A 27,346-nucleotide genomic window follows, 5' to 3' on the forward strand; every position below is an offset into this window, starting at 1 on the left:
TTTCCGTATTCACATGGCTGTGTTGCTGTTAAAAGGGTTGTTTATCTTGGTGAATTGTCATCCATGGAAACCAAATATGAAATCTTTTCCAAAATCAGTACGACTGTAGCTATATTCACTCCCAAGGTGGTCATGTAGAATGCAGCCTGAAACAAAAAGAGTATAATTATTGTAACGCTCTTGCAGGTTTTATAAATGTCAAAACAATTATTTTTGTCAGTTATAACATGTTAGTCATGAGGGAACCAGAAACATGTGGTCTGAAGCTATCCTTTTAGATGATGCCACCTCTGCCTCTATATCCTTTTTACAAAGAAATTCTCGAGAGAGACGACAGCCACTCTTCTCCCCCAGCGATAATGGCAGGCCACAAATTAGGAGTAACACGAAGTCAATAACAGCTATCACACGCAAACTTTCCAAAAAGCTCATGTGCCACTGTCTCCTAAACATGTGTACCCCGTAGGGGAATAGTGCCTTCAGTGCACCTCATTCGGTGCAATGTAGACAGTATTTAAGGTTCTTTGCAGTGCCCCTTTGGCCCCTAGCTGCAACTACTTTCATTCCTTTTACTGTACCTCCGTTCATATTTTCTTTCTTCCATTTTACTGTCCACCCTCTTCCAACAATTGTTTCAGAGTGCAACTGCGAGGTTTTCCTCCTGTTACACCTTCCAAGCCTTTTGCTGTCAATTTCCATTTCAGCGCTGAATGGCCTTAGTTGCTTCAGTGCTTGGCATAATGCCAAAATTCTATATGAATCTAAAATTTCAAACCTAAACCAGTGCATTTGCGCTAAGGTCATAGAGGCACAACGAAGCAAAGTCCCACCCAGCCTGCCAGCCTGAATTTTGCAATTCAGCTTGTGATTGAATGTCCTGTTCCCCTACAGCTCTCCTTTGCATATCCTTGGATAGGCATATGTGAAGGAAACGTACGATGAACACATTTATTGTTTTCTAGAGTGCACTATGAGAATTGTCTCCAGAGGACTAGTTAGAACTAAGTGGAGGGCAACACCAACAAAGTCCAGTGCACCACTTCAAGGGTGATCCACCCCGACAACATAATGGAGAGTCAACCTGCAGAGCAGCCTGGCCTCTTGCACTTAGAAAATGGGAGACCTGACAACCACACTCCTTGTATTGAACCAGGCTTGATCCCAGGCATTCATTGGTTATTGATGCACAACTATGAAAAATACCGGTGCACACATGACCCAAAGTTAAAAGTTAAGTATCATACTGACAGAGTTAGGGACAAACAGGCAAGTGAAAAGGATTCTAAAGATTGTTGTTGGCTCAGCAAGTGGTATTAACTAGGTAAAATACTGAAAGTGAAGTGAAGTAAGTAAGCATTGTAAGTTACTGAAGTACTGTGTCATTTTTAGCATAATAAAATTCATTTCTATTATGGGGAAACGTTACTGGAATTATCACTGGTGAAATAATGTACTGTTGTTTAAAAACTATTATTAGTGATTTCCAAGTCTATTGTAACCACGTACACTATAGCTCCTATTGCTCTGTCTAGTAGTTCATTTCACGAATAGTTAAAATCAAGTTAAAGACTCTTAAGAGAAGTCTTTGTATGTAAATGGAACTGTGGAGGTGCTGAATTCTTTGTCTTATGCATTAGCACTGCGTTCTTACAAGTAGATTTTATTGTGTATTGTGCAAAATTGTAGTGATAGATATAAAATTAAACTCTCTTCGAAGGAGACTTAATAAGTCGTGTGATGTTCAGGTTTTGCTTAGGGTTGTGCTTGAAGTCAGTCAATGGTTGCATGTTGAAACTAACTGATCTCTGCATGTGTCTCATTTAGGACTAAGATTTCAATTTTGGGTTAATAAAGTCACTGTTATGTGTCGAAACAGAACTACATTTTGCTAATTAAAGCTTGACTTGAAGTATAGAGTAAAGAAAGCACATTCTGTTAAGTGTTCTTTTCTTTTATAGGAGGCAACATAAAGTTCTTTTGTAATAAAATAGTTCTTACTTTGCTATGTTCTTTTATATACTGTTGGATTAATGAAAATCTCTGTAGCCTTGCACCCCGCTCAGGTGAAGGTAAATGGAGAGAGAGAGAGAGAGAGAGAGAGAGAGAGAGAGAGAGAGAGAGAGAGAGAGAGAGAGGCCGGAGTTGCACTCCTTATTTCATCTGCCTGTTAAGTTAATTTTGACAGAGGACTTAAAAAACTCGAGATTGAGTCATTTTTGGAAGACTGAAGTAAACTAGTCCCAGTGTTGCCGGGTATGAGTGTGATAACTTCTTTTGGAAGTTTATTACGTAATTTTTTTTTCCGCTTTTTGTTCAGTTGTGTGTTGTACATGCGCAGCATCTTACGGAATTGTAAAATATCAGTAATAGTGGTTAATTTTCTGTTACATCATTGTTCTTTGCTTGTGTAAATTTTTTTGCTTTTATTTTTGTTTGGTTATTATCACGATTGAATTCAATATCGGTGTGAATTAGTGAATAAATTGTGAAGTGAAAATGAACGGTATTCTCGAAAGTAACCGAGTAGTTTTTGTCAGAATATACTCTCATTTTTATTGATCTCAGTGTTGAAAGTGGAATAGCACCCTGGAGTGTAAAGGAATCAGAAACTCAGGGATCAGTTGAGCATTATCCTGATAAAATGGATGCCTGAAGCAGGTATATATGTATTATTATAATAATTGCTGGAGTAACATAATATTAATTTTTAATTAGAAATTCATTACCATTTTGGTGGCAAATAACTTTTCCGAACAATGCAGTCTACGAACGATAGTTATCGTACATAATCATATTGTTGTTAGCGATTTTGGATGGGGTGTAAATGTAATACACTGCCCGCGGACAATCCCCCCCCCCACCCCCCCACCCCCCCGCGCGCTGTTTTACACGTTTCACATATCCGGGGTCCATTTTGCATTTTTTCGCGGATTTTTGTGAAACACATAATTCACTTTTCCATAGGGAACTCACTAATTTGTGGATTTTTTTCTGTGGACTGTATCTCTAAATTTATTACTATTTTTTTTTTTTGTAGAGGAACACTATTCACTAATAACTATTTTGTCATATTGTGTTTGTGACTAAATACTTATTTTTATGAAAAAAAATTATTTACAGCATACTTATAATGTAGTTATGCATCTATTAAACTCATTCCAGGTTGGCCCTCACCTCATACTTAGCATAATAGGTGTATAAATCTCTCTTTCTCTCTCTCTCTCTCTCTCTCTCTCTCTCTCTCTCTCTCTCTTTCTAAGGGTAATGTAAGATGTATTTGAAATTATATTGCTGTAAGGTTTTTTTATGATAGAGCTCGTTGTACATATTTGAAATATATTCACTAATTATTTTAATTTTATTTTCCTGTAACCAGACTGGAAAATAAAATTAAAATAATTAACAAATGCTTTATCATAAACAACTTTACAGTAATATAATTTCAAATATATCTTACATTACCTGAGAGAGAGAGAGAGAGAGAGAGCGTACACCTATTATGCTCAGTCCGGGCCTACCCTGGAATGAGCTTAATAGAACATCAGCAGTTATAAGAACACTGTAAATTATTTATATCATAAAAAGCTGTTTTCAGTCAAGAAAACATTTGGAAAAGTACAGTAATGAGTGAATAAACAGTGTTGCTATAAAAAAAGGGAATTAGTGATAATTTTATGACTTCAATAGTATGAGAGAAAACGGCTAATATTATGTATACAGTACAGGGGTAACTTGATTAGTTGTCAAACGTTCTGTAAGACAGATCTATTTAATTTGTATTAAGGATTTTTTAAAAATTTGTATTAAACATTTTATAGATATATTGCTCTTTACATTTATAATATGAATACTTTTAAATGAGCAAATCATTGTTATAAGCATTTTGGGGGCTTATATACCTAAGAGTAAAAGCTGTTAAAGGGTAATAATCTATATACTTAAGAGTAACAGCTGTAAAAGGGTAATAATCTAAGATGACCTCAGATGTTTTGGGATGATGGTTTGGGGTGAAATTTTGTTTGAAATTATATTAAATTGTTTTAGTATGATAATTTAAGTTATATTTTTGTTTCGACCATCAAATTAAGCAGTGAAAATGTTAAACTGGACAGTTGTAATTGTTTTTGATTAAGGGGTACTGAGTACTTGGTAGTTGAAAGCAATTTGAGAGAGGATTTCGCAGTAGGTTCTGGAACCTATTCCCAAGTAAAAGTGGGGGAAGCACTGTAAAGCTATTTTTGCCTTATACATATATTATTGGCATATTTTCACAATAAAAAGTCTATTGGAGGAATAATTCCATATCAATGACAACTTTTATCTATGTGAGTCCATCTGCCAAAATATAAACATCGAATTATGGTAGCGCTCACAGCAACGTTATCCTTCGGTATCCTTTAGAAATTTTAATGGTAAGGTAATCACGGTAGTAGTAACGTTTAGGATAACTTAATATATTAATTTTTCAAAAAAAATTAATTATTAATTTGGTGGTGAATAAGTTTAGAAGAATTCAGTCACAGGAACGATAATTATCGCACATTATTGTATTGTTGTGATTGGCGGTGAATACATAATAAGACCATTTTTAGTTTATATTTTATTGGCATATCTTCATGAAAATTAGCCTGTTCGATGAATAATTCTAGAACAGTGAAATCAGCTTTTATCTATTGAGGCCAGCCAGCTGACAAAATGTAAACATTGAATTATGGCAGTGCTCACAGTAACGATATCTTTCAATATCCTTTAGAAATTTTAATGTTAGTGTAATTACGGTAGAAATAACGTTTAAGATAACATAGTATTCATTTCTCACTGAGAATGCATTATCATTTTGGCAGTAAATAATACTTTAGAACAGTTCAGTCATACGAACGAGAGTTACCGGACATTATCGTACTGTCGTGTTCAAGGCGGCGATGAAACCTTTGTAAAAGAAAACAATGCTTCCCCTTTAGGCTGTGTTTAGGAAAAACACGGTGTAGAATCGGCATTGTTATTTCGTTCATTTTGAATTTCTAATCATGCAGTAAGTAAAACAGCATTTGCAATAACATCATCTTTACATATCCAATTTTTCATAATATACTCCATTAGCAAAAGCTATCCTATGCACATGGTTTTGTTATTCAAGAGTCGTCTTAGGTTATGGTCCGTTAAAACGAGGTTTCACGGAATACATTCACACATACATACACAGGGTGTCGATAAAGTCTCTTTACGATTTAAAGAAATATATTACAAAAGCCTTGATGAGATATCCTAATCAAATTTGTTCTCTGTACTCAGTCGTTATCAAAGATTTTAATCACATTGCATTTGTGTGTTTCAGGTTTATACCCTATTGATAAAAGAGGTACTCCAAATGAACCCCTAAAACATGGCTATTCACAAATAAGCCCATTTTGTGTCATGGTTTATTGAAATGAAAGTGCAGCCAAAAATAATACAGCTGCAGTAAAGTAATGAAATAAAGCACGTAAATAATCAACCAGGGCCATACAATTGCCCATCATCAGGCTAAACTAAATATATCAAACCAAACACCAGGGCTTATAGTTGCCCGACACCATCACGAACAAAACATGTCACTATCAAAATACCTGGGCCAAATACTTGCCCAACACTAGAGCTACAAGCTACAAGCATTCATATCACCTTAAAGGGGAAATGGAGGAGGAGGGACTCATTGATTAAAGATCTGAAATATTACACTGGAAAATGCTTACAAGTAGATAAGTAAATCAAGTGCATCATATCTGCACTTCTACTGCTTGTAATCGAGATAGTAATCGAGATTTTAATCAGAGATGTGTATGTAGGGTGCCAGGACAAACATAGAGTAATGTTTCCAATAGCTAGAATATACGTTGAGCAGTACAAGAAATACTCCTTTGGGCAAGGAATCTTGGAGTTACTCTTTATTGTCTACTGCAGTAGAGTAGAGCGGGGAATGTCTCATGGATAATAATTTCAAGTTCCCTTGATGTAACCCTCAACCCTTTGCAGTTGTGGTGTACTACTGAAGTGAATCTATGAAGTACCTTCCCATAAATGTTTGGCTCAATGTTTCTTGTGGTGAGGGATTATGGAGGTCTTTCACTTTCCAAAATCCAACATTTCTGTCATCAGCTGCTGAAACATCCTTGTCTGTTGAAGGATTCCCTGCAGCTGTGAGGAGGCTCAGTCATGGCTGGTGTGTTTTTGCAAACCTGGAAGATATACCTTCTCTGTACATAGGCTAACATCTGCTGGCTCTGCCTTCTAAAGCATCAACAGAAGTTAGAACTAATGGAGTAGGTCAAAGACATACCAGTGGATGTTTCTCAGATGAGATGTCTTTTTTTGTTGGGGGGAGGGGTTGGTTGGTACTTTTGCTGCCTACTTGGGGTATTAACCCTATATGTATTCACCTTTGTCAAATTCCAGAGTAAACTCATGCTAAGTAAAGTAAGCAGACGCGTGAAGATATTGTTCATTAACGTAATTTGTTGACCACACCATATAGAAATTTGAGTACGTATATGATACTTTGACCCCCGAGGGGCTAGTATTAAACACGGTGTCCCAAGGAGCTTCTGCCATGTGTATTACTAGCACCTCGGGGTAGGTGGATACATACTGGGTTAATACCTTATTATACTTAGTTTTGACAAAGATTTGTTCATCTTTGGTATTGATATTTTAAGTGATTCATTTGCTTCACTACGTCTGATGCACTGTTAGATCCAGCATTTTGTAATGTTTAGATTTTGCAACTAAGGTAGAAAGGCTTACATCTGGTCTTATACACTTACTTAAGGCCTAATCTGCTTGTTGGGGCCAAGCCTATGACACAAAGTTAATCATCCCCACTCTAATTATGTTGGTGGGCAAACCAGATAGATTGACAGGAGTCCTAATCCATTGTCAACCCACCCCTGTAGTTTAAAGGCTAACCACTGAGGAAGTTCCACCTGCAAGGTATCAGTATGTCAAGTCATATAACTACTTTTCAAATCCAGACATTATTGGATTGTAGACTCTTCCATCACGATTCCTACTTTTTGATTCAAAACGAAATCCAATCCCAAGAATATCTTTTCCAATATGTGAAGACTAATATCAGTGAAAAATTCACACCAGTTAATAAAAAAAATGAATAAGACTCATGAACGAAAACTGGGGAATTGATTAAAGTGTTCAAGATCCCCCTCACCACTGCTAGGGCAGTCCTATATCAAAGGGGAGGTTGACTCTCGTTTGCTGTCTATAATGAGGCAGTAATGATTTTACGTATCCTTTTCATTACTGTTTTTCAAAATCTGCTAATAACTACAATCAAGAGGCTGTAAACCAAGAAATTGCAAGATACCTTACAAAGAAGAGAACACCCATGGTTGAAAAGAGGAATAGAAATAACTTTAAAAAGTTAAAAGTAGAGCAAAGAAAATAAGAATACATAGTTATTCAACAGTAATCAGTTCATTACTGTTGAATACATATATATAAGCAAGGATTGATAGACACAGGTATTAAATATATGAAATATTTTTTATTATTTTTAGTTGGCATGATTATGATAGTCATTATATTATTGGAATAGGAAAGAACTAACCTGGAGCTGTATAAGAGTGACTGAGTAATTCTTTGGTTCCTCATCTGGAGCTGAAGGGTCTTTGCGAATTTTCCTGTATTCATCTTCAATATTTTTGGGGATAATACCCATCTCTACTAATCGAAGTATTCTGAAATTTGTAAGGAATTGGCTACCTTAGTATTAGTGCTTCGTTTTGGCTTTTTTTATAGGCAACAATTAATTTTATATCTGTGGACAAACGCAAATATTGAAAAAAAAATTATAGTTTGAATACCAAGTGATTTATTACTAATGACAGTCTTTGGAACAGGTTACTCTGTCAGTCTAGATGTTCTGTTCAGATACTTTAAAAAATAGGCCTTGCTCACATTTGAGATAGTGCATTCCTGAATGGAGAGCCCATTTGGCAGCCGATTCCCGCAGCCCCAGGCAGGAATTGTTCTCGGCTGAAGTGGAACCTGCTCTTCCCCAACCGGCGACCAACAACTTCAATGTAAGCACTGTCAGCGATGAAAGCAAATTTCTCTTCGAGTACCTACGGGTGGGTAATGTATACTCTCAGATTAAGGGATTCTTAATTTACTCTCGACCAACCCATCACAGTGCTATTATTCAGCTCACTTTTCAAAAAATTCTTTTTGTTCTATGTCTACAACACTTCATTATTGTTACAACTTAGTCAGACTTCTTGAGTGCGCACAACCTGTATTCTTGATTTATCATTAATTGAATTAAACATTTTAAGAAATGCTTAATTAAAATTCCTAGAATAAATTTCAAATCCCTATAAAAGATTTTTGTTCATCTGTGTCGGACAGTTGGGGTTCTTTCTAAGGGTGTAGAAAGACCCAGGCCAATTTAGGACTCGGAGATCGGGAAAGTTAGGTCAGGGAAGGATAGGTTAGGGTTAGTTATTTTTGCATTGATTTTTTATTTTATAATAAATCATGAATGAGACTTGGTTGCTGCCCAATGCAAATGCTCTCTTGCATCGAATGCAATTCTTTTGCCAGTTTCGGAAACAGCATTAACAAAAGATGGTTAAAGGAAACGGCACTTACTTTTTCTAATCCTTGCAAAGCTCCGGGAATGAAGCTTTTTGAAGGCTCTTCATGATTGAATAGTTCCCAAGTCTGTTTGAAAGCGCCTTCGGTAGCATCCTGAAAGTAAGGTTGTTTATCTGCTCAAAATAAAAGTTAATAGTTTGGTAATGCAGTCAATCTCATTAAGCACATGTTTAACCATTTTATACCCAGAAATACCAAAAAACATGCTTCAGTGTATTATTGCATAGTGAAGGGAGATGTGAACTCACTTCAGTGCTAGAATTTTAGCTAACTGTTCGTGAGGTATGCACCTTGAAATAATGTTCTAAACTGGTTCCTTTTATAATGCCCAAAGTGAATCCCTCCTTGATGGCTCTGGGGAGATCGTGCAAGGAATCGATTGGCGTCTCGTATGTAGGGATGGCCAGCACAGCTGTTAGCATTCCAGAGTATGAGGCTGAAAGTGAAGAATTCATTATTTTGGTGAGTTATTTATCTCTTGGACAGTCCATTTTCAACTGTCTCTCTCTCTTTTCTGCCGCTATCATAAGCTTTCCAAACTCACTTTTTTTTTTTTTTGTAAGTTTCATCATTTGATATCTTGTTCTTGAAATAAGTATGAAAATATGATTCGTGAGATTGTCATTTTCTGTTACATAGAGCCCCCTTTGGACCGTTTTCTGTTGCAGTAAAAAAAAATAGACTTATATATGTCTACAAGAAAACACAAATTTGGCTAGCCCAGACCCAGTTTCTCTCTGTTTGGGTTGGATACTACACATCCGTCTGCAGCCTCCTTTATAACCTATGTTTACCTGTAGTAAACACCAATACACAGCTACCTGTGTCTCTCCCTTGCCCTCACAACTGGTGACTTCCCGGAGTCATTAATGGACCCACACGGTGACTAGTCTTGACTCTGATGAACCCAACGCCATTAATGGACTAAAAATGGCACCTTGCGCGTTTTGGTGTTTATCAGCTGGTCAGCCAACTTAGAATCAGGTGGCGGTCCAGACACATCCTTATCGTCGTCGTGGCCTCCTTTGCCTCAACAAGGGGACGCCAGATACCTTCTCGACCTGCCGCACCTGCGGGCCTCCTTGGCTCCTCCCCCCAATGTCACTGCCACACCTGTGAGTTCCCAGGCAACACCCGACATCGCTGCCGCACCTGTAGGCCTGCTCAGCCTGCCTGACGCCGCTGCCTGTGGACTTGCTCGCCCAACCGACACTGCCGCCTGTAGTCCTCCTCAGCCCGCCGACACCGCTGCCGCACCTGTGGGCCTGCTCTGCTGCCCCACACCACTACCTGTGGGCCTCCTCGGTTTGCCGACGCCGCTGCCACACCTGCAGCCCTGCTTTACGCTGCCGCACCTTAGGACTTCCTCAGCCCAACCTACGCTGCCGGCCTGCCGCCACACCTGGGGGTCCCCTTGGCATGTCCCACACTGCCACCGCACACAGTGCAGTTCCCAACGTGGTCTTGGTCCCCCACAGTCGACAGTAGAACCCCCCAGGCAACTGCCAGGGGAGGCATCCTGTCAGCCAGCAACGCCAAAGGACTCCACATTCAATGACGCCCCACAACAAGTGATCACAAGGTCACGGGTCATCTCCTGCCTCAAGATTTTTATCATCCAATCATTATTCCATAATAATTGTCTTGAGGGGGAGTTTTTGTAAGGGTAACGTCCTTTTGTTATTTTTATTCCACTGTAACAACATGCTAAATTCTAATGTACATCATCCTATGTAGAATTCTCTGGTTTTTCTGCTGATATTTAATTCATGTACGAAGAACAATTGTACCAATAGATTTCCATGTCTGCAAGAAAACACAAATTCGGCTGGCCTAGACCCAGTTTCTCTCTGTTCGTGTCGGATACTACATATCCGTCCGCAGCCTCCTTTACGCAGCCTCCTTTATAACCCATGTTTACCTGTAATAAACATTTACGGGCTGCTCTGTGAGCAAGAGCCCGTGCTGACACAAGGTCAGCTTAATCAAAAACAACAAGTAATAAACATCAGTACCCAGTTACCTGTCTCTCTCTCGTGTCCTTACAGTCTGGTATGTTGGAGATTCCTTGACAAAGTATGTTAATTTCGCACATAAGCTTAGTTTTCAGAAATGTTCGCTGGTAAAGTGTTTGTGTTAATTAAGCTGAATCAAAGCGCTAGACTTTTTTAGAGCTTTTAACGAAGGCTGAACAAAATGAGTTTTTTGACTCGATTGTCACCAGAGACAAAACTTGGATCCATCTATATGACCCAAAAAGTAATATTTAATCAAAGCATTGTTCACCGAGAGGATCAGCTGCATTGATGAAGTTCAGATTAGAAAGTTCTGCTCAGATGGTTATAGCGATGGTGTTTGTTACTCACAACAAATGATTTTCACTGATTTCCTGTAAAAAAGTAAAAGCAGTCACCAGGAATTACCACAGAGTTTTTACATAAATTGCTGTCGCAATAGTGGCGACGGAAGATTTGCCACATGTTGCACCGCAATAACACTCCTGTGTATTCATAAAGGCTTTCAGCTCCAGCACATTCATCAAGGGTTGCAGCTCTAGCCCGTTCATCACTGTTTGTGGTTCCAGCCCATTCATCAAGGGTTGGGGGTCCAGCCCATTCATCAAAGGTTGGGGGTCCAGCCCATTCATCAAGGGTTGGGGGTCCAGCCCATTCATCAAGGGTTGGGGGTTACATTCATCAAGGGTTGGGGGTCCAGCCCCTTCATCAACATTCATCAAGGGTTGGGGGCGCACTAGCCCGGGGGTTCCTTCACTTGTTTGGGTTTTCAGGCCCAATTCTCAAAAGTTTGTTCCACCCCATTCTCAAGGGTTTGGGTCACCCTCATCAAAAGTTTGTGGGGTTCCAGCCATTCATCAAGGGTTGGGGTCCAAACCATTCATCAAAGGGTTGGGGGTCCGGCCCATTCCCATCAGGGTTGGGGGTGGTTCAGGGCCAACCCATTCATCAAAGGGGGTTTGGGGGCCAGCCCATTCATCAAGGGTTTTGGGGGCCAAGCCTCTAAGGGCCCGGGGGTTTTATCACTCAAGGTTGGGGGGTTCCAGCCCATTCATCAAGGGTTGGGGGTCCAGCCCATTCATCAGGGTTGGGGTCCGCCCATTCATCAAGGGTTGGGGGTCCAGCCCATTCATCAAGGGTTGGGGGTCCAACCCATTCATCAAGGGTTGGGGGTCCAGCCCATTCATCAAGGGTTGGGGGTCCAGCCCATTCATCAAGGGTTGGGGGTCCAACCCATTCATCAAGGGTTGGGGGTCCACCCCTTCATCAAGGGTTTGTGGGGGTCCAGCCCATTCATCAATTGGTTGGGGTCCAGCCCTTCATCAAGGGTTGGGGGTCCACCCATTCATCAAAGGGTTGGGGGGCCCCAGCCACATTCATCAAGGGTTGGGCCCCAGCTCTAAGGGCCCGTTTTATTTCACTGTTTGTTGGTTCCAGCCCATTCATCAAGGGTTGGGGGTCCAGAAAAACTCCCAAATTTCCATCAAAAGGGTTGGGGGTCCAGCCCATTCATCAAGGGTTGGGGGTCCAGCCCATTCATCAAGGGTTGGGGGTCCAGCCCATTCATCAAGGGTTGGGGGTCCAGCCCATTCATCAAAGGTTGGGCCCCAGCGCATTCATCTAGGGTTGCGGCTGCAGCACATTCGAACGCACTCTGATTCATTTATCTTCAATATCCCGTAAATATATAAGAAATTAGTCAGATTCATGTATATTGTAAAGGTTATTTAAATACGGAGATGCTATATTGTATGAATATAGTAGTCCCCGTGTCCTAATAACACACTTAATGGTTAGAAAACATGCGCCTTATCTAGGGAGGCAGAATGATCACTAAAATAGTCAGTTACTGTACTTGGCGGGAATTTCAAACGCAGTTGTTAAGCGAGCTAACATTGAAAAAAGAGAAACAGCTCTCAGCTCAGTAACCATTCAGCGATATACTATACATACACTGAAGTATAAAGGAGTAACTATACTAATGGAGGATTGCTTAAAAAACACAAAACGTATGGGACAGATAACGAGCCAGACAAGAATCGTCGTAATTAAGGTCTGCAATTATCTTCGTGAGCAATATGACATGGAAGGCAAAGATGATATCGTAAAGAGGACTGCTGCTGCAACAGGAATATCTGTTCGTTCCATTCAGCGGAAAAAGCAGCAACACAAGCGTGGAGAGATGCACTCTCCACACCCTAGGTCAAGAAAGTCACCAGTAATGGGAGCCTTAGATGATTTTGATAAGGACTGTGTACGTCGGGAGATAATGGCTTTCTATGAAAGAGGTGAAATTCCAACAATAGCAAAACTGCTGGATAAGGTGAAGAAGCCACCTCTGAATTTCCCTGGTGCTTATATGTCCCTTCTCAAACTTGTTAAGGAACTCGGCTTTCGTATAAGAAAGTTGAAAGCGGTAGGAAGCTCTTGATGGAAAGGAACGATATAGTTCTTGCCAAAAATAAATAATCTAAGGCTTATTGATGAAAACCGAAAATTCGATTCTCCAAGACTGGAAATATATCTGGATGAGACATGGGTAAATCAAAATGAGTGTGTGGACAAATGTTGGACTCTACCCGATGGAATTGTTGGTCCACGAGTGAAAACGAGTAAAGGAGCTAGATTTATCATAGTGCATGCTGGTGGAGAATATGATTCGCACCAGGAGGATTGCTGTTTTTCCGATAGAAAAATGGTAATAAGGGTGATTACCATGATAGTATGAATCATACATGCTTCCTATCATGGTTTCAAACAGCTACTGGTAAACATTTCCGCTAGGTCGCTCATTGTCTTAGATAATGCTTCATATCATTCAAAAATATTGAACAAAGCACCTGTCAGTAGTTCAAGGAAATCGGATATTGTCTCCTGGTTAACTAACCACAATATAGCTCATGACCCTTCCTATACCAAAACCGAACTTCTAGATGTGGCAAAGCAGCACAAGTACCTCCAGGAGTATGAAATTGACAAAATCGCTAGAGATGCTGGCCATGAGGAACTCAGACTTCCTCCTTATCACTGCGCGTTCAACCCGATAGAATTGATTTGGGCACAAGTAAAAAATGAGGTTAAGAAATGCAATTCAAATCCCAATCAGACTCACAAATGTTGAACGTATAAACTAAACGTGCAATAGACAAGAGTAACAGCAGAGGACTGGAAGTCATGTATGCGTCATGCAAGAGAAGTGGAGGATATTTATAGGAAAAGGGATATAGCACGTGACCATCTAACTGAGAAATTGATTATAAACATCACCAGTGACAGTGAGGAGTCGGAAAGCGATGATGAATGATTTTGTTATTTCAAGTTATTGTTTGATGTAGCCTATCCAATGATTAATGAATGTATTTTCTTTTGATGAATCAATTAAATGTTTAGTATTTTACCTGAGCATGTTTACATATATTTGAAGCAAATTTCCATTCTTAAAAGTTTGTTAGACCAGGTTATAACGCAGTGAAACTTCAAGGTATCAGTAGCAAAATATAGTGGGTGGAGGATGAGGGTCAAGCTCTCTCTCTCTCTCTCTCTCTCTCTCTCTCTCTCTCTCTCTCTCTCTCTCTCTCTCGATTTCTACGAGTTTCTGTAGAAATAGCAAATTATTCCGGCTCTCAAATTTTGCCGTAGATTTCATAAATTGATTTTCAGAAGTAGCAAATTATAGAAATGGCAACACTGACTCAATCAGTCGAGTTGTCTACGGTGAGCGAGCTGTCAAAATCAGGTGATCGCTGAGCGGCTGTTTCTCTCAATACACCTCCTCCCTACTTCCAAAAGGCATATTTCGTGGTGTTTTATGTTTCATATAATTATACGGCATATTCAAAGGTATGCAATCGACAGCATATAAGTTATCATGAAACTTGGATTGTATTGTTTGATTTATTGAATCCATATATAACATAATGCTCCGAAATAAAGCATTGCTTACATTCGACAAAGGTTTTTATCTTTGGCTTCGATTTCTGTAATTTATAAAACTTCTGGTTTCCCTAATCCGAATAGCATGTTAATGATATGAAAATATTTCTAACTCTAGTTCGCCAATGATTAACACTTAATAAGGAAATAGAAAGAGGATTCTATCATATCATACTATTTTCTGTGAATATACAAGAAAGGACTCGAACTAACGGATTGGGCGGACCATCACCGTCAACTTAGCGTGTGGCAGGTATAGTCAACGACTCCTTTGACTGGAACAGATTGCCAATTTTGAAATTATTAAAAAACACCATTCGAATCAGAAATATAATACTTCGTGTTTAGTTTCTTTCACACACACACACACACACATATATATATATGTGTATATATATATATAATATATATATATTTAGTTATTCTAGTATATATATATATATATATATATATATCAGTATAGTATACAGAATAGCAAAACGAGTACGTGGCCCTCGTAATGTATTTATTTTTATTTCTTCGCGATTTACAATTAGACATGATGAGGGCCACGTACCTCTTTTGCTATCCTGTATCGTATACTGATGCCCTATGTAACTTCCCCCTCCAAGTCCTTGAACCGTGCTTACTCCTCAAGAATTCACCTCTAGTTTCTCGAGCAGTGCCTAGTGTATTCCCTTATGACTTTTACCTACTATTTACATAGGTCCTTGCTTCTGTAAATCTTTAGTTGCCGTGACCATGTCTTGGTAATAAGACGAAAGGATTTAGCATCTCCAGTGTTTTAATTTTCCTTCGTGGCTGTAACTTTGTTCATATATATATATATATATATATATATATATATATATATAATAGATATATATATATATATATATAATTATATAATATATACATATACACGTTTGTATGTATGTATGTAGGTAGGTATTTATATAAATACAGGAGGACAATCGTTGTTTGTTGCAAGAAGTCGTTATTTAAGATCGATTCTGCCGGGGCTTCAGCTCTCTGTGCAGACTGCCCTAATAAATTTTAGATTTAAGTTTAGTAAGCCTGATCCGGGTCTCACTTGTTGACTAAACGCCAGTGGAGGCAGCTTATTACCTAGTCCTAGAATGTGAGAGCAAACGAATGTAATGGATGCTGAAGGGGCATTGTACGTCGGGACGGTCGACGTATGCTTGACGAGGAATTGGGATTTTCTTACAGTGACTGCAGACCTGTGAACTGTGAAAGTATTGGGACGCCAGGTTCATCTGTGATTCCTGGGCATGATAATAAATATATGAGTGATTTATGTAGAATTTTTCTGATGTTCCCGACTATTATGGAAGGTCGATTATTGGTGTAGAAGGATCTAGAATTGAAAATAGTATGAGAATATGAATGCTAAAGATTGCATGCAATTTGAATTTTTTTACATTTGTAGAGATTTACCGGAGAAGACGAGGCAGAAGAAAACCCACAGAAGGAGAATCCACCTCTCAGAAAAACTTCCTCCAGGGAGGAAGTTGCCCTGATTGACGAAGCTGCGGAACACATTGAAAGCGCAGCTCTGCAGACTGTAGTACCTGGCGTCACGTCTCTCAAGATCTCCCATGAGATACGAAAAGAGGTACATAACAGGGCCCATTAGCAGCACAGTCGCACACAAGGAAAGCCAAACCTGTTCAAGAAAGATAGAGAGGTTTTAATCGTTTAGTATTGGCAAAAAATGTTACACAAACAATAGATCTTTATGGAAAAAAATTAATAGATTGAAAGATTTTTATTTGTTTGTCCTAATTTTCTTACCAAGATCAACACTTCAACAAAGAAAACTAACATACATATATACATATATATTATATATATATATATAATATATATATATATATATATAATATATATATATTATTAATTATATTATATATATGTATATATTCATATATATATATATATATATATATATATAATATACTATATATATATATATATTTCTCAAGCACATTACAGAGGAGCTGTTATACATCCCACCCGAACGATTGTGCACATGCCTTCTTCACCCACTAGTAAGCTCTAAATTGAACCACTGCCACCGTAGCGTAGCAGCTCCTCCTTGTTGCCTTTGCATTCTTCAGCTTGTCAGCTGTCAGTCTAGTATCATTCATCTTTGCCTTTGTTTTATCATTAGTAATTATCAGCAATTCTAAATACCCTCTAAATGAAGGCCCGTGCAATCATAAAACACATACTGTTATATATATATATATATATATATATATATATATATATATATATATATATATGTATGTATATATATGTAGGTAATTATGTAGGTTTGTGTATAAACACACACATATATGAATTTTATACCTGCTGATTGAACGGGCTAAGAATTGCTAGTGCTTTATTCTTCACTTTAGGAGACCTTGAGTATATGGATGTTTTTGAGCTGAAGTAGGGGAGGGTGAAGTCAACTACTCTTGCCCGATTCACTGCGAAAAGAAGAGAAGAGTCCATTTTACCATCTGGAACAAACCTGATGAAAAACTAAGGTAGATTGTTTATGGAATCCAAAGAAAGACCGCGTGCCTACCCGTGAATGTTTTAGGAAGAGAAAGATTGGGTGAGAGTGAGGGACAGTTTTGAATCGATGGAACAGCCTAACGTTAATTCTTAGAGAGTAAATTGGTCGCTGTCTCACTCTTTCTCTGTCACAAACTCAAGGGGTAAAAAAGTATGTGGAGTCACCCATTAGTGTAGAACTGAAGATAGATGGAATACGGGGTACATAATAGTAAGAGCACTTTTATTTATTTTTTTTGTGGAGAGACTCACCTGTAATGCCGAGGGCTGCAACTCCGAGAGTCACTTCCCTCCTGGCGATCATTCCAATGATGCCGTTCACGGTTCCGTCTGCCTGTGGATTCCCCCAGATGCCGTCGGGAGGCAAAACAGCTCTGTAACTAAGGTCGAGATTTTCCTTCAAAATGAGTTCCAGTAGACCCATTTCGTGGTCATTGTTTACATATGATGCAGTCTGGTACTTGGTACACATTCGCATTTCTGAAATTCACTCCCGTTTTTCATTATCAGTATGTCAAAGCTATTTGCAGTTCCCTAAATGTCATTAGTAAAGAGATGCCTTCACACCTTATAAATAGATTAGTTTTACGTTTTTATGATTTCTATCATAGACAAAATGTTCATCACTCCACGACATTATGCATAAACAAGCAAATAAAATAAGAAACAGAAATTAATTCAGAACAAATTATGAAATTCACAACGACAGGTTAACACAAATTCACTCGTCATTGATCATGCACTGACAGGTGTTAGGAAAGAAAATCATATTGCGAACAACAACTCAGCACTTGCGAATACTTACTTATATGGGTGCTCATGCAAAACAAAATCTTTCATAGCAACTGCGTCAAGTTCAGCGTTCTAAGATTGACGAAGCACATCTACCAATCAAATACTCGCAACCGTTTATGACATCAAGCATGTCAAACATGTGGCCCTTTGCAAGCACACCTGCGCCCCGCACAAAGGATACTGTCATTTGGTCATTGAACGGCCAACATAGCAGGTTTGATCTTCTAAACTGGATAAACGCGGCACAGAAAAACGGCGTGCTTTTATTCTTAGAGTGTTTTTTATGCTTGGAAATAGTCTGTCATCTTTTAATCGATTTCAAAGTACAAATGACTTCAATTAATCGTGGGGTGTGTGGCCCTCGTGACAACAAGAATGTGACCCATGTGGCCCTCGGGAACCCTCAGTTTGATGTGCCTGGTTTACAAACATACTTAGGCTCACAAAATGGACGTCTCTTCAACAAGCACACCCACACAAGTGGGCTCAATCGTACAAGAACTGGAGCTCTAGAAGGCGGCTACGTACTATATTTCTTACGTAAAATTCAGCGCTGCACTTAAGGTCTTGAGTAATGACGCATCAACTCCTCCCTTCAGCTCAACGCTTCCGTCGGAGTAAGTCTGACCGATTTCCATGGATGCAATAGCCGCCTTGACTGCCACAGTCATCAGGCGTCCGGAGAAGTCGGAATACTGAGAGTATTCTCGAACACCGAAGTCCTCAGTGTGTTTCTCATTTGTATTCCCGTGAGATCTTGTGAATCTGTGGAAACGAGGATACATTCAAACAATGAGCTCGGATTCGTCGGGGAAACATCAATATCGGTACCATAGGGCGAAGCCGTATATCGGAGGACATGTGTCATTTTAATCACCCCAAATAACAGGAGTACATCATGATTAAAACAAACATGAAGAAAGCATACATATCGTTTACCAAAAAAGTGAAGTTTAACAAGAATTATTTCAACGAAAATTTATAGATCTGTCTGGGTCTGCATGAAAAGCTTTGACATCGAATGTCTAGAAAGCTTAATTCAACTCTCTATGATCATCCTACCCATTACGACCAGTTAATTTTAGAGTTAGGGTCATTTTTTTGCAAGCTTCCTAGAAACTTTATTTTCTTAATTCTTAATAACCTACTTTATTATTTATTGTTTTATGACTGCCTCCGGGACTACTACTTATGTTTAATTAAGTTACTCGGTAGTTCTCTAACTGGAATGTTACAGATGATGGCTTATTACAGTTTCTTTAGTATAACTACCAACATCATGATGATCAGTGCTGTCGTGTGAGAGGAATTTCACAAGCAATTTTCAGTGCTCTGGTTGAACGATACATGCAGACCTCCGTATATTCTAGGTAAGTTATCTGTAGGGACTGCGTCTCCCCTCGTTCACCTCTTGCATTGTTTCCAAAGATCTCTAGATATTGAAGGTTTCTAGAGCAGACATGAGTGTCTTCCTCAGGCAATACAGTCTTTAATAACTGTAAGTGACTATGTAATATTCATGAATGTAAGCGAATCGATAGAGGCGCAGTCGGAACTGTAGACAATGCAATGTAATGTCCAGGCTTAGAAGAACTACCTACGTGTGGGTCATTGTCTTACTATCATTAATCCTTGCGCTCACTGATTATGTCTGCACATTTACATGTAAAATGCCGAAAGGGGATTCATTTACGAGGCAGATGCGCAGGAATAAAACAGTCGGTAATAAGATAAAACCACGAAGGAAGGATAGATGATTCTATCAGAATAATGATTATATCAAATTGATCAAACCAGACGCTTGAAAGGTGACATTCCATGATAACATGTAAAAAAAAAAAATAACAAAAAACCGAAGCATGGTATGCCAAGAATCCGGCTACGGATTCACAGAGCTATCTTTTGTAGCATTGTTAAAGAGAAAGCGTAAGTTTGAAGATAACGCGAAGTTGGTGATGTTAAATATTCAGCATCTTAGGTGCAATTACCAATACTACAGTGTGGGAGCAGGTGAGGGATCAATAAATCTTGGGTTTGTTGGGGTTAAACTTCAACCCACGGTTGCTATTCAGCTTACCATTTAACTCTGGAGCTTTGTTAACACACAGCACACACACACACACACACACACACACACACACACACAGAGAGAGAGAGAGAGAGAGAGAGACAAGTAATTTAAGTTGGGGGTTGGAGGCAGAAATAACAGATCCAAGAGACGCATCGTTTGCACATCTTACTCTCTTGTTTTCATATTATGTGTCAAGGTTGCTTGAAAAGATCAGTTAACAATGGCACCAGACACTCCCCAGTGGAACAATTTGAATCCCTCGGATTTAGCAGGATTCAGAGATAAGTTCGGTGCTCAATAACTTGAACAGGAAATGTATAATACGAGTATCTAATAATCATAGGTGTGCGTTTTTTTTAAAAAGAAAAATTTTTTGACGCAAAAATCTAATATAATGATCATCGTTATCTAGGGAGACCAGTGCCGCGAGATTTCAATAGCCTGTGCAATGATGCGGTGGCGCCTAAGATGATTGGCTCATCGATTTCTGGTAAGAGTTATATCGTCTTAGACTTATGTCCACAAACAAGCGTTCCGGTGGGCAAAATTTCAGGTTAAAGTATCTTGAAAGAGAAGTCCATTGGATGTTTGAGACATCATCAGTTTTTATTTATTTCTGTTTTTACTTTGAGAGGTCAAATAACAGAATGATACACACATCCAAGGCAATCAAGCGGTATCGAACAACGTCTAATGAACTTGCTATATGGTGACGAACATGTCTGCATCCAAGACATTATTCATCTGACTTCAAAGAAGGTCAAATTCTCACGACACTGGTTTTAACATTTCATAGCAGCTGAAGGGAGGCTGAGGCCAATGCTACTACTATCTGTAAGTGGCGCTCATTGCAAGTGTTTAAGAAAGACCCCAGAGCATCGCACACTTCCAAACCAGAAATAATGTCTCGATTCACGAGCAAGTCAGGAAAGGTCCCCGACCTGCCTACTTACCGCGTAACCCCGGCTTGATCAACTTGAGAACGAAACAAATGCAGATCCTGTCTGGAATCCTTCGTGAAGATCAAAACTCGAGTTCCCTCTGCGATCAGATTCTCCAGAGTCACCAGACTGGACTCCGCTTCTTCCCCCTCCAATATCAGAAGCCAGTTTACCAAGTGGGATTTCAGCATTTGCTCCTTCATCTGGAAAAAAAGAAAAGAAAACGTAAAGTTAAATATACTATCTTGCCAGTAATGTATTCATGCATTTATGCGTGCAGTGTAAGTAATATATAAACCACGTGCCTCAGTCTCTTCGTGGGAGTAGCAGCAGACGGTATTAACTTACTGATTTTTATCAAGTAATTGGGGATAATGATGCTAGTCTCATATGTACCCTATGAATGTCGAGGAACTTTATGTACTATGTACAGTCAGTGCCGGATTAACACTGTGGGGCCCCTAGGCTAAGGGTACGTATATACATACACACACACACACACATATATATATATATATGTGTATATATATATATATATATATATATATATATATATATATATATATATGAGGGCCCAATAACTTTTGTAGCTACACAATTTTTTATATACAGGCCAGCGACTTTGGAGTGAGGCCCCCTAAAATAGGCTTAGCCTAATGGGTAATCTTCCACTGTATATATGAATATATATACAAATATATGTGTAGTTTTATATATATATATATATATATATATATATATATATATATATATATATAAAGGTCCAACAGGTATGATATATGTATATATATATATATACATATATATATACATACATATATAGTATATATATATATATATCTATATATATATATATATATGTAAAACACACAGATAAACATATATTTTATATACATGCTTAAAAAATCACAGTAGATGCACGTGACTCCAGTATATAAGTGAATACCACAGTAAAATGACAGGCAGAATGGCGAGTACCAAGCGCTTTCTCCTGTTCATTCAGGCATCGTCGGGGCACAAGTGAAACACATTTGGAAAGAAGGTTACCAGATAAACAAAAAGGGTCAAGAATACCGATCCAGATGGTTCTTTGTCAAAACCCCGTAGGGCGTTAGTGCCGTCAGTGCATCTCATTCGGTGCAATGTAGGCATTACTTAAGGTTCTTTGCAGCGTCTCTTCGGCCCCTAGCTGCAACTACTTTCATTCTTTTATTGTACCTCCGTTCATATTCTCTTTCTTCAATCTTACTGTCCACCCTCTCCTAACAATTGTTTCAGAGTGCAACTGCTTTGAGGTTTTCCTCCTGTTACACCATTGTAACCTTTTACTGTCAATTTCCATTTCGGCGCTGAATGGCCTTAGTTGCCCCAGTGCTTGGTATAATGCCAAATAAATCTATATATAAAAAATCTTTTCCAAAAATCAAAGACATAATTTAGAATAAGCCGGGATCACGCGCTCACGAATGAAAACCACTACGGAAGCTTAGCCATATAAATTCCAAAAACAGGCATTAAAACTGAATATATTAATTTCTTGCTTAAATTTATCACCCTTTTTTAATTACGAAGGCATCGAGTTTCACAAAACAAGCCTTAGATTGAGAACAAATTCATTATTTGACTTGATGAAACAAGATTCAATGATATTCTTTGAACTGTTTCGCTTCATGAGGCCCCTTAAGGATCTTGCTTCATTCACTCCAGTTAACAGGATGATCTCAATCTCTCATGTGGACGAACAATGCACTCGATATCTGGCCAGTTCTCACAGGATATTGGTATTGTTTGATTCGTTGTGAAAGTGATTTTCCAGTTTGTCCGTAAATATTTGATCACACTTTTGACAAGGAATTTCTCACAGTCAGACAGAAACATCTTTAAGAGAATTTCTTACTACTAACTCTTAACATTCAAATGACTGAAAACGACACTTATGTTAAAAAGATGTAAAATTTTAGGAATTTCTAGAAACCTTTCATCGTACTGTAATTTGAGAATGTCAAGCTCACTAGATTCGAGTTTGTCATTAGTTAAATCAAATTTAGCGACACAGTTAAAAGGAATATCATTGAATCTTGTTTCATCAAGTCAAATAATAAAAGAGCTTTAAATTTACGTCTTGGTTTCTTGGTTTGTTTAAATTTGATGTCTTCATAATTAAAAAAAGTTGTTGATAAATTTTAGCAACAGTTATACAACCAGTTTATACATGTTTTTAGCTTTTGTATGGCAGAGCTTCGTATCTCTTATGATTAAATCTGTGGTTTTAGTTTGGCCGCGTGATTCCGTATTATCCGGATTATCTCTTTGCTTTTTGTCCTATTGACAATGAACCCTCTGTTATTCTTGATCTTTTTGTTTACCTTGTAACATTCCCTTTGTATTTCATTTGTGCCCCGATGAAATCCCAATGTTACAAGCAACATCAATAGTACAGGGAAAACAACCTGGTCATTTTTTTCATATGAGTATTTCTCAGACTACACCTAAATTCTAAATGTAAGCACGACATTCTATTTATTTATAATGGCTAACAAGTAGCTAAGAAACTGCCTAGTATTTATTTCATTATTCTGGGGCCCCGTCTCAAGTATTGGTTATTATGAATTGTCACGACTACCGCTTTGCGGGAAGGAGACTCGTAGGAGAACCTTACACCTTAAGAAATGTCTGTCCCATGCAGGTCTTAAGAAGAAGGGGAAAAATGGTGCAAATGTATGATGCAGACGTAAGTATCTACCCATCAATCTGTCTCACTATCTATATAAAAGTCCCTTCCATATTTTCGCCATACAGCTCACTGACAAGATGTCATGATCCTTACCTTTTTGAAAATTTTGATCGCCTCCTCTGGCAAGTCCATAAGCACTACGGTCGGTTTGTTCGTAGATGCATCGAGAATTCGGTTCAGCGATGGTGCTCCGTCTGCGTTACTGAAGGCCATCAACCCAATGAACTCACTGGAAAGCTTTTTCATGGCTGATTTCACGGTCTCTGTGGACAGGTATTCGCTCGTGAGTTGGGTATGATTGAGTTGATGAAAGATAAAGATTTTAAAGCGATATCTTATCGTTGTTCAATAGTTTAAACGGAAAATTCAGCTCACCTTTTCATTAATACTGGAATTCGAGCTACAGACCAACAAATTGAGAACGCAAATTGTTAAAAAAACAGTGGTTTCAAAATTGAATTTTTCTATGAACTAAGTCCCGTAGTGCCGTCATTGCTCCTGACGCGGTGCCCTGTAGGCATGACTTGAGGTTCTTTGCAACATCCCCTCGGCTACTAGTTGCAACCCCTTTCATTCCATTTACTGTACCTCCGTTCATATTCTCTTTCTTCCATCTTGCTTTCCATCCTCTCCTAACAGTGTTTTCATAGTGCAACGTTGCGAGGTTTTCCTCCTGATACACCCTTCAAACCTTATTCCTCTCAATTTCCCTTTGAGTGCTGAATGACCTCCTGGGTCCCAGTGCTTGGCTTTTGGCCTAAAGAAAACCTTAACATCTGAGGGTTGTGTATTATCAGAGCTGCCCCTCTTTTGCTCTGCTGTTTATCAGCGCTTTCCATCGCATGAGTTTGTTTTGCTGGGATGAAGTTTATTGCTTAAACATTTCATATAGAAATAGTTGAGATTCTGATGTTTAGCATTTTTTTTTTTTTTTGTAAATAATGCATCAACTTATATGGGAGCACTGGAGAAAAGAAGTGTCCTGAAGGTTAGTTGAGGTAGGATGGTTTAGGGAATGAGAGAGATGCTTGGCAGAAGAGTGTTGTCTGAGACTCTCCGAAGTTTCTCCTCGTCGATTGAGTGACGAGAGATGAGAGATGGCGCCTCACCAGTGAGTTCAAGTATCGTCGTCTCTATTTCGCGGTTTCCTAATATCGTCATAGAAACTGGGGAATGAAGTTAACGTGAATGCTATGGTGTCTAGTGATATTGCCAAGTCTAAATGGTCTTTTTTATTTCGAGGAAGAGGGAAGGGTCATAAAAAAGAAGTAGTTATTAGGGTTGTAAGAGATGGGCATAATATTTGAAGCATTGCAATGCCTATTCATTATGAACGAAAAGTAACGGACAGTAATTCATGATGACGAGGTAACGTGGTGTTCCGACAGTATGTATATAAAAATATTCTTTATTTATGTCAAAAAGGCAGACTAGGCAACTGACTTACATAAACAGTTTTCTTTGTGCTAAAGAAAGAATGAGGGGAGAGAACCTAAATCAAGCTGACACTTGGAAAAAATGCCAGATGACTTGCATTCGTAGGTGAGGATGATTCAGAAAAGAGAGCAGCAGTAGGAGTTCTGCTTTCCAAAAGGAAATCCTGCGAAAGGCTGACTGACTCTGGAGTCTCACTTTGTTGCTGTTGTATTTCGAATTTCACTGTTCTCCCGGGAACTCATTAGTCACTGAACTCATTAGGAGCCACTCATGGACGCGTTAGCGAATGTGAAAGAGTTGACGAAGACCCCGAATGTTTATGCCGAGTAAGTGCAAGAAAACAGCAGAAATAAGTGATATCTAAATACTTGATTTTGAAGATAATGAGTAAGGAAGAGAATGATCCCAGATCTTTCTTATCTATCCACTGTGGCGATTAAGATATCGGAATAGAAACAAGCTTGTTGGTTTTAATGTTATTGATGCAAAGATAGAAAAATCGAATCAAATTTTAGAGAACCCATGATAACTAATATTTGTATGCATAATGCCTTATTTGTAGCATAACATCGTTCTTATCAGCATTGTTATTGTTCCCTAACTAAACTCACCTTCATACTCTGGACTGTGGAGAAACTGTAGACTTCGATCGTTGAGGTCTTTTATGGTCTCTAGTATAGTTAAGACATCTTTGGAAGAAAAGTTCCTGATAGGAAAAACGAAAAGTAAGACACTGGAACTATACGCGTACAAAATACAACCAGAAGTGCACTTAAAACAAAAGATATATGATGACACTTATTTCAGGACACTGAAGTTTAATAAACCTGGGATTTTGAAAAGCTGTTTCTTCCATGACCAGTTGATCCAGTCTTTTCGTAGAGACGGTATCCAGAATGCCACAGACTGCAATGACTGATCCCGTCGTCACGATCATGAAAACCCGGACTAGAAAATACAGAAGAATGAGAACTTAAGTGACGCGTCATTTATATGCTACTTCATTAACGGCCATTAGAAAATATATGCATGTCATTGCTTGAAATCTCATGATTTTCACTCGATATGTATTGTTCGTCATGAAGCACTCTCAAGGTGGAACAGCTATATAACTCGGGTAAGAAGCTTTACCTGTCATCAAATTCATATTTTCGCAAGATGAGAGTCGCAGCACCTGAAATCAAACGGAAGCGGAATTATCTCACGAGTTCGCTCAGAGCATAGTACTATCTGGGCACATTGTAGCTACATCCAACTAAGATGCCACTGGTAACAAACTTTTCTCTATTTCCAGCGTGGACTCCACCTGGATGGATAAACAAAATGTGGACGACAGTTCCAGGTAGACGACTGGAAGGTGGACGGGAATTTCTAGGCTCTAGGCCGATATCTGGATTTGTTCATTAACAACAAATATCTCTCCATTACGTCATGAATAACACGAATAACGCTTCCAGTCGTCATGTTGCTGTCGCTTCGCTTATATCAGTGAATCAATGTAGGAATGGTTTCCAGTCACACTGTGCATTGGATATGCATGATGCATCCTTATTTTTCATCTAGGCTAAGAAACGTGTTTGAGGAGTGGATAAGCCCCTTAAGAATCTTCAACAATCCAACCTTACGCACTTTTGCCATGTAATCTCTCGTGTCTCTCTCAGGAAGGGAGCTCTGAGCTGATCAATTTGACCAGAATGAAAAACAGAAATCAACCATTTCTTTGATCAATCATCCTCGAGTTCTGTTTCTGTTTAGTCTCTTTCGCTAACATTCCACCTACTTAGGAGATTGTGACTGATATAAAGATAGATTTTCCATTCCAAAATTTTGCTAAAACTGACTCAACATTGCTGCTGTTTGCAAAAAAGGCACCTCAGGACAAAGACTATAAATAGTGAATATCAAAGCTACGATTCAGTTTTGTCATTGCTTTATACTTGCTTAGTTAAGAAAGGATTAAGGGGCAACAACATAGGCACAGATATAGGCTTACACACAATCGCATACTCACACATATTAGAAAGAAATCACTGGTAAAAAAAACTGAAGAAGATGGACTGTACAAAAAAAAAAAAAAAAAAGAAAGAAAAGCTGCCATCTTACCTTCTTCAAGAAATGCCAATTGAGTAGCTCAAATAGCCCTTGGATGGAAAGGAAGGTCTTCGTCTTCCCAGATGAAGCTCTGAAGGCTGACTGGAAG

At 38.7% G+C, this 27,346-nt stretch overlaps 2 protein-coding genes across 2 annotated transcripts in view; one reads left to right on the top strand and one right to left on the bottom strand.

Annotated features, from left to right (window-relative positions):
• On the bottom strand, nt 1-27,330 carry LOC135196034 (glutamate receptor ionotropic, delta-2-like). The gene is made up of 14 exons (XM_064222505.1): nt 27,250-27,330; nt 26,278-26,320; nt 25,974-26,094; nt 25,758-25,852; nt 23,803-23,972; nt 20,988-21,178; nt 17,421-17,548; nt 16,956-17,077; nt 16,038-16,266; nt 8,940-9,085; nt 8,644-8,742; nt 7,951-8,117; nt 7,601-7,730; nt 1-146 (listed from the first exon to the last, which is right to left on the bottom strand). Exons 2-14 carry the CDS (start codon nt 26,291-26,293, stop codon nt 42-44), a joined length of 1,719 nt encoding a protein of 572 aa, XP_064078575.1. The 5' UTR covers nt 26,294-26,320; nt 27,250-27,330; the 3' UTR covers nt 1-41.
• The window catches only part of LOC135195916 (uncharacterized), a 265,806-nt gene that overhangs the window by 93,529 nt on the left and 144,931 nt on the right, over nt 1-27,346 (top strand). The window lies entirely within an intron of this gene.

This window comes from Macrobrachium nipponense, chromosome 17, assembly GCF_015104395.2.
Source record: "Macrobrachium nipponense isolate FS-2020 chromosome 17, ASM1510439v2, whole genome shotgun sequence".
Taxonomy (NCBI): Eukaryota; Metazoa; Arthropoda; class Malacostraca; order Decapoda; family Palaemonidae; genus Macrobrachium; species Macrobrachium nipponense.

What these genes read in the sequence shown, in the direction of transcription:
- LOC135196034 (XM_064222505.1), bottom strand. An exon ending in TTAGCCCGTTCAATCAGCAG is followed by an intron (nt 16,267 to 16,955) that starts GTATAAAATTCA and finishes TTTCTTGAACAG; the next exon opens with GTTTGGCTTTCCTTGTGTGC. An exon ending in AGGAATGCACTATCTCAAAT is followed by an intron (nt 7,731 to 7,950) that starts GTGAGCAAGGCC and finishes TACAAATTTCAG; the next exon opens with AATACTTCGATTAGTAGAGA.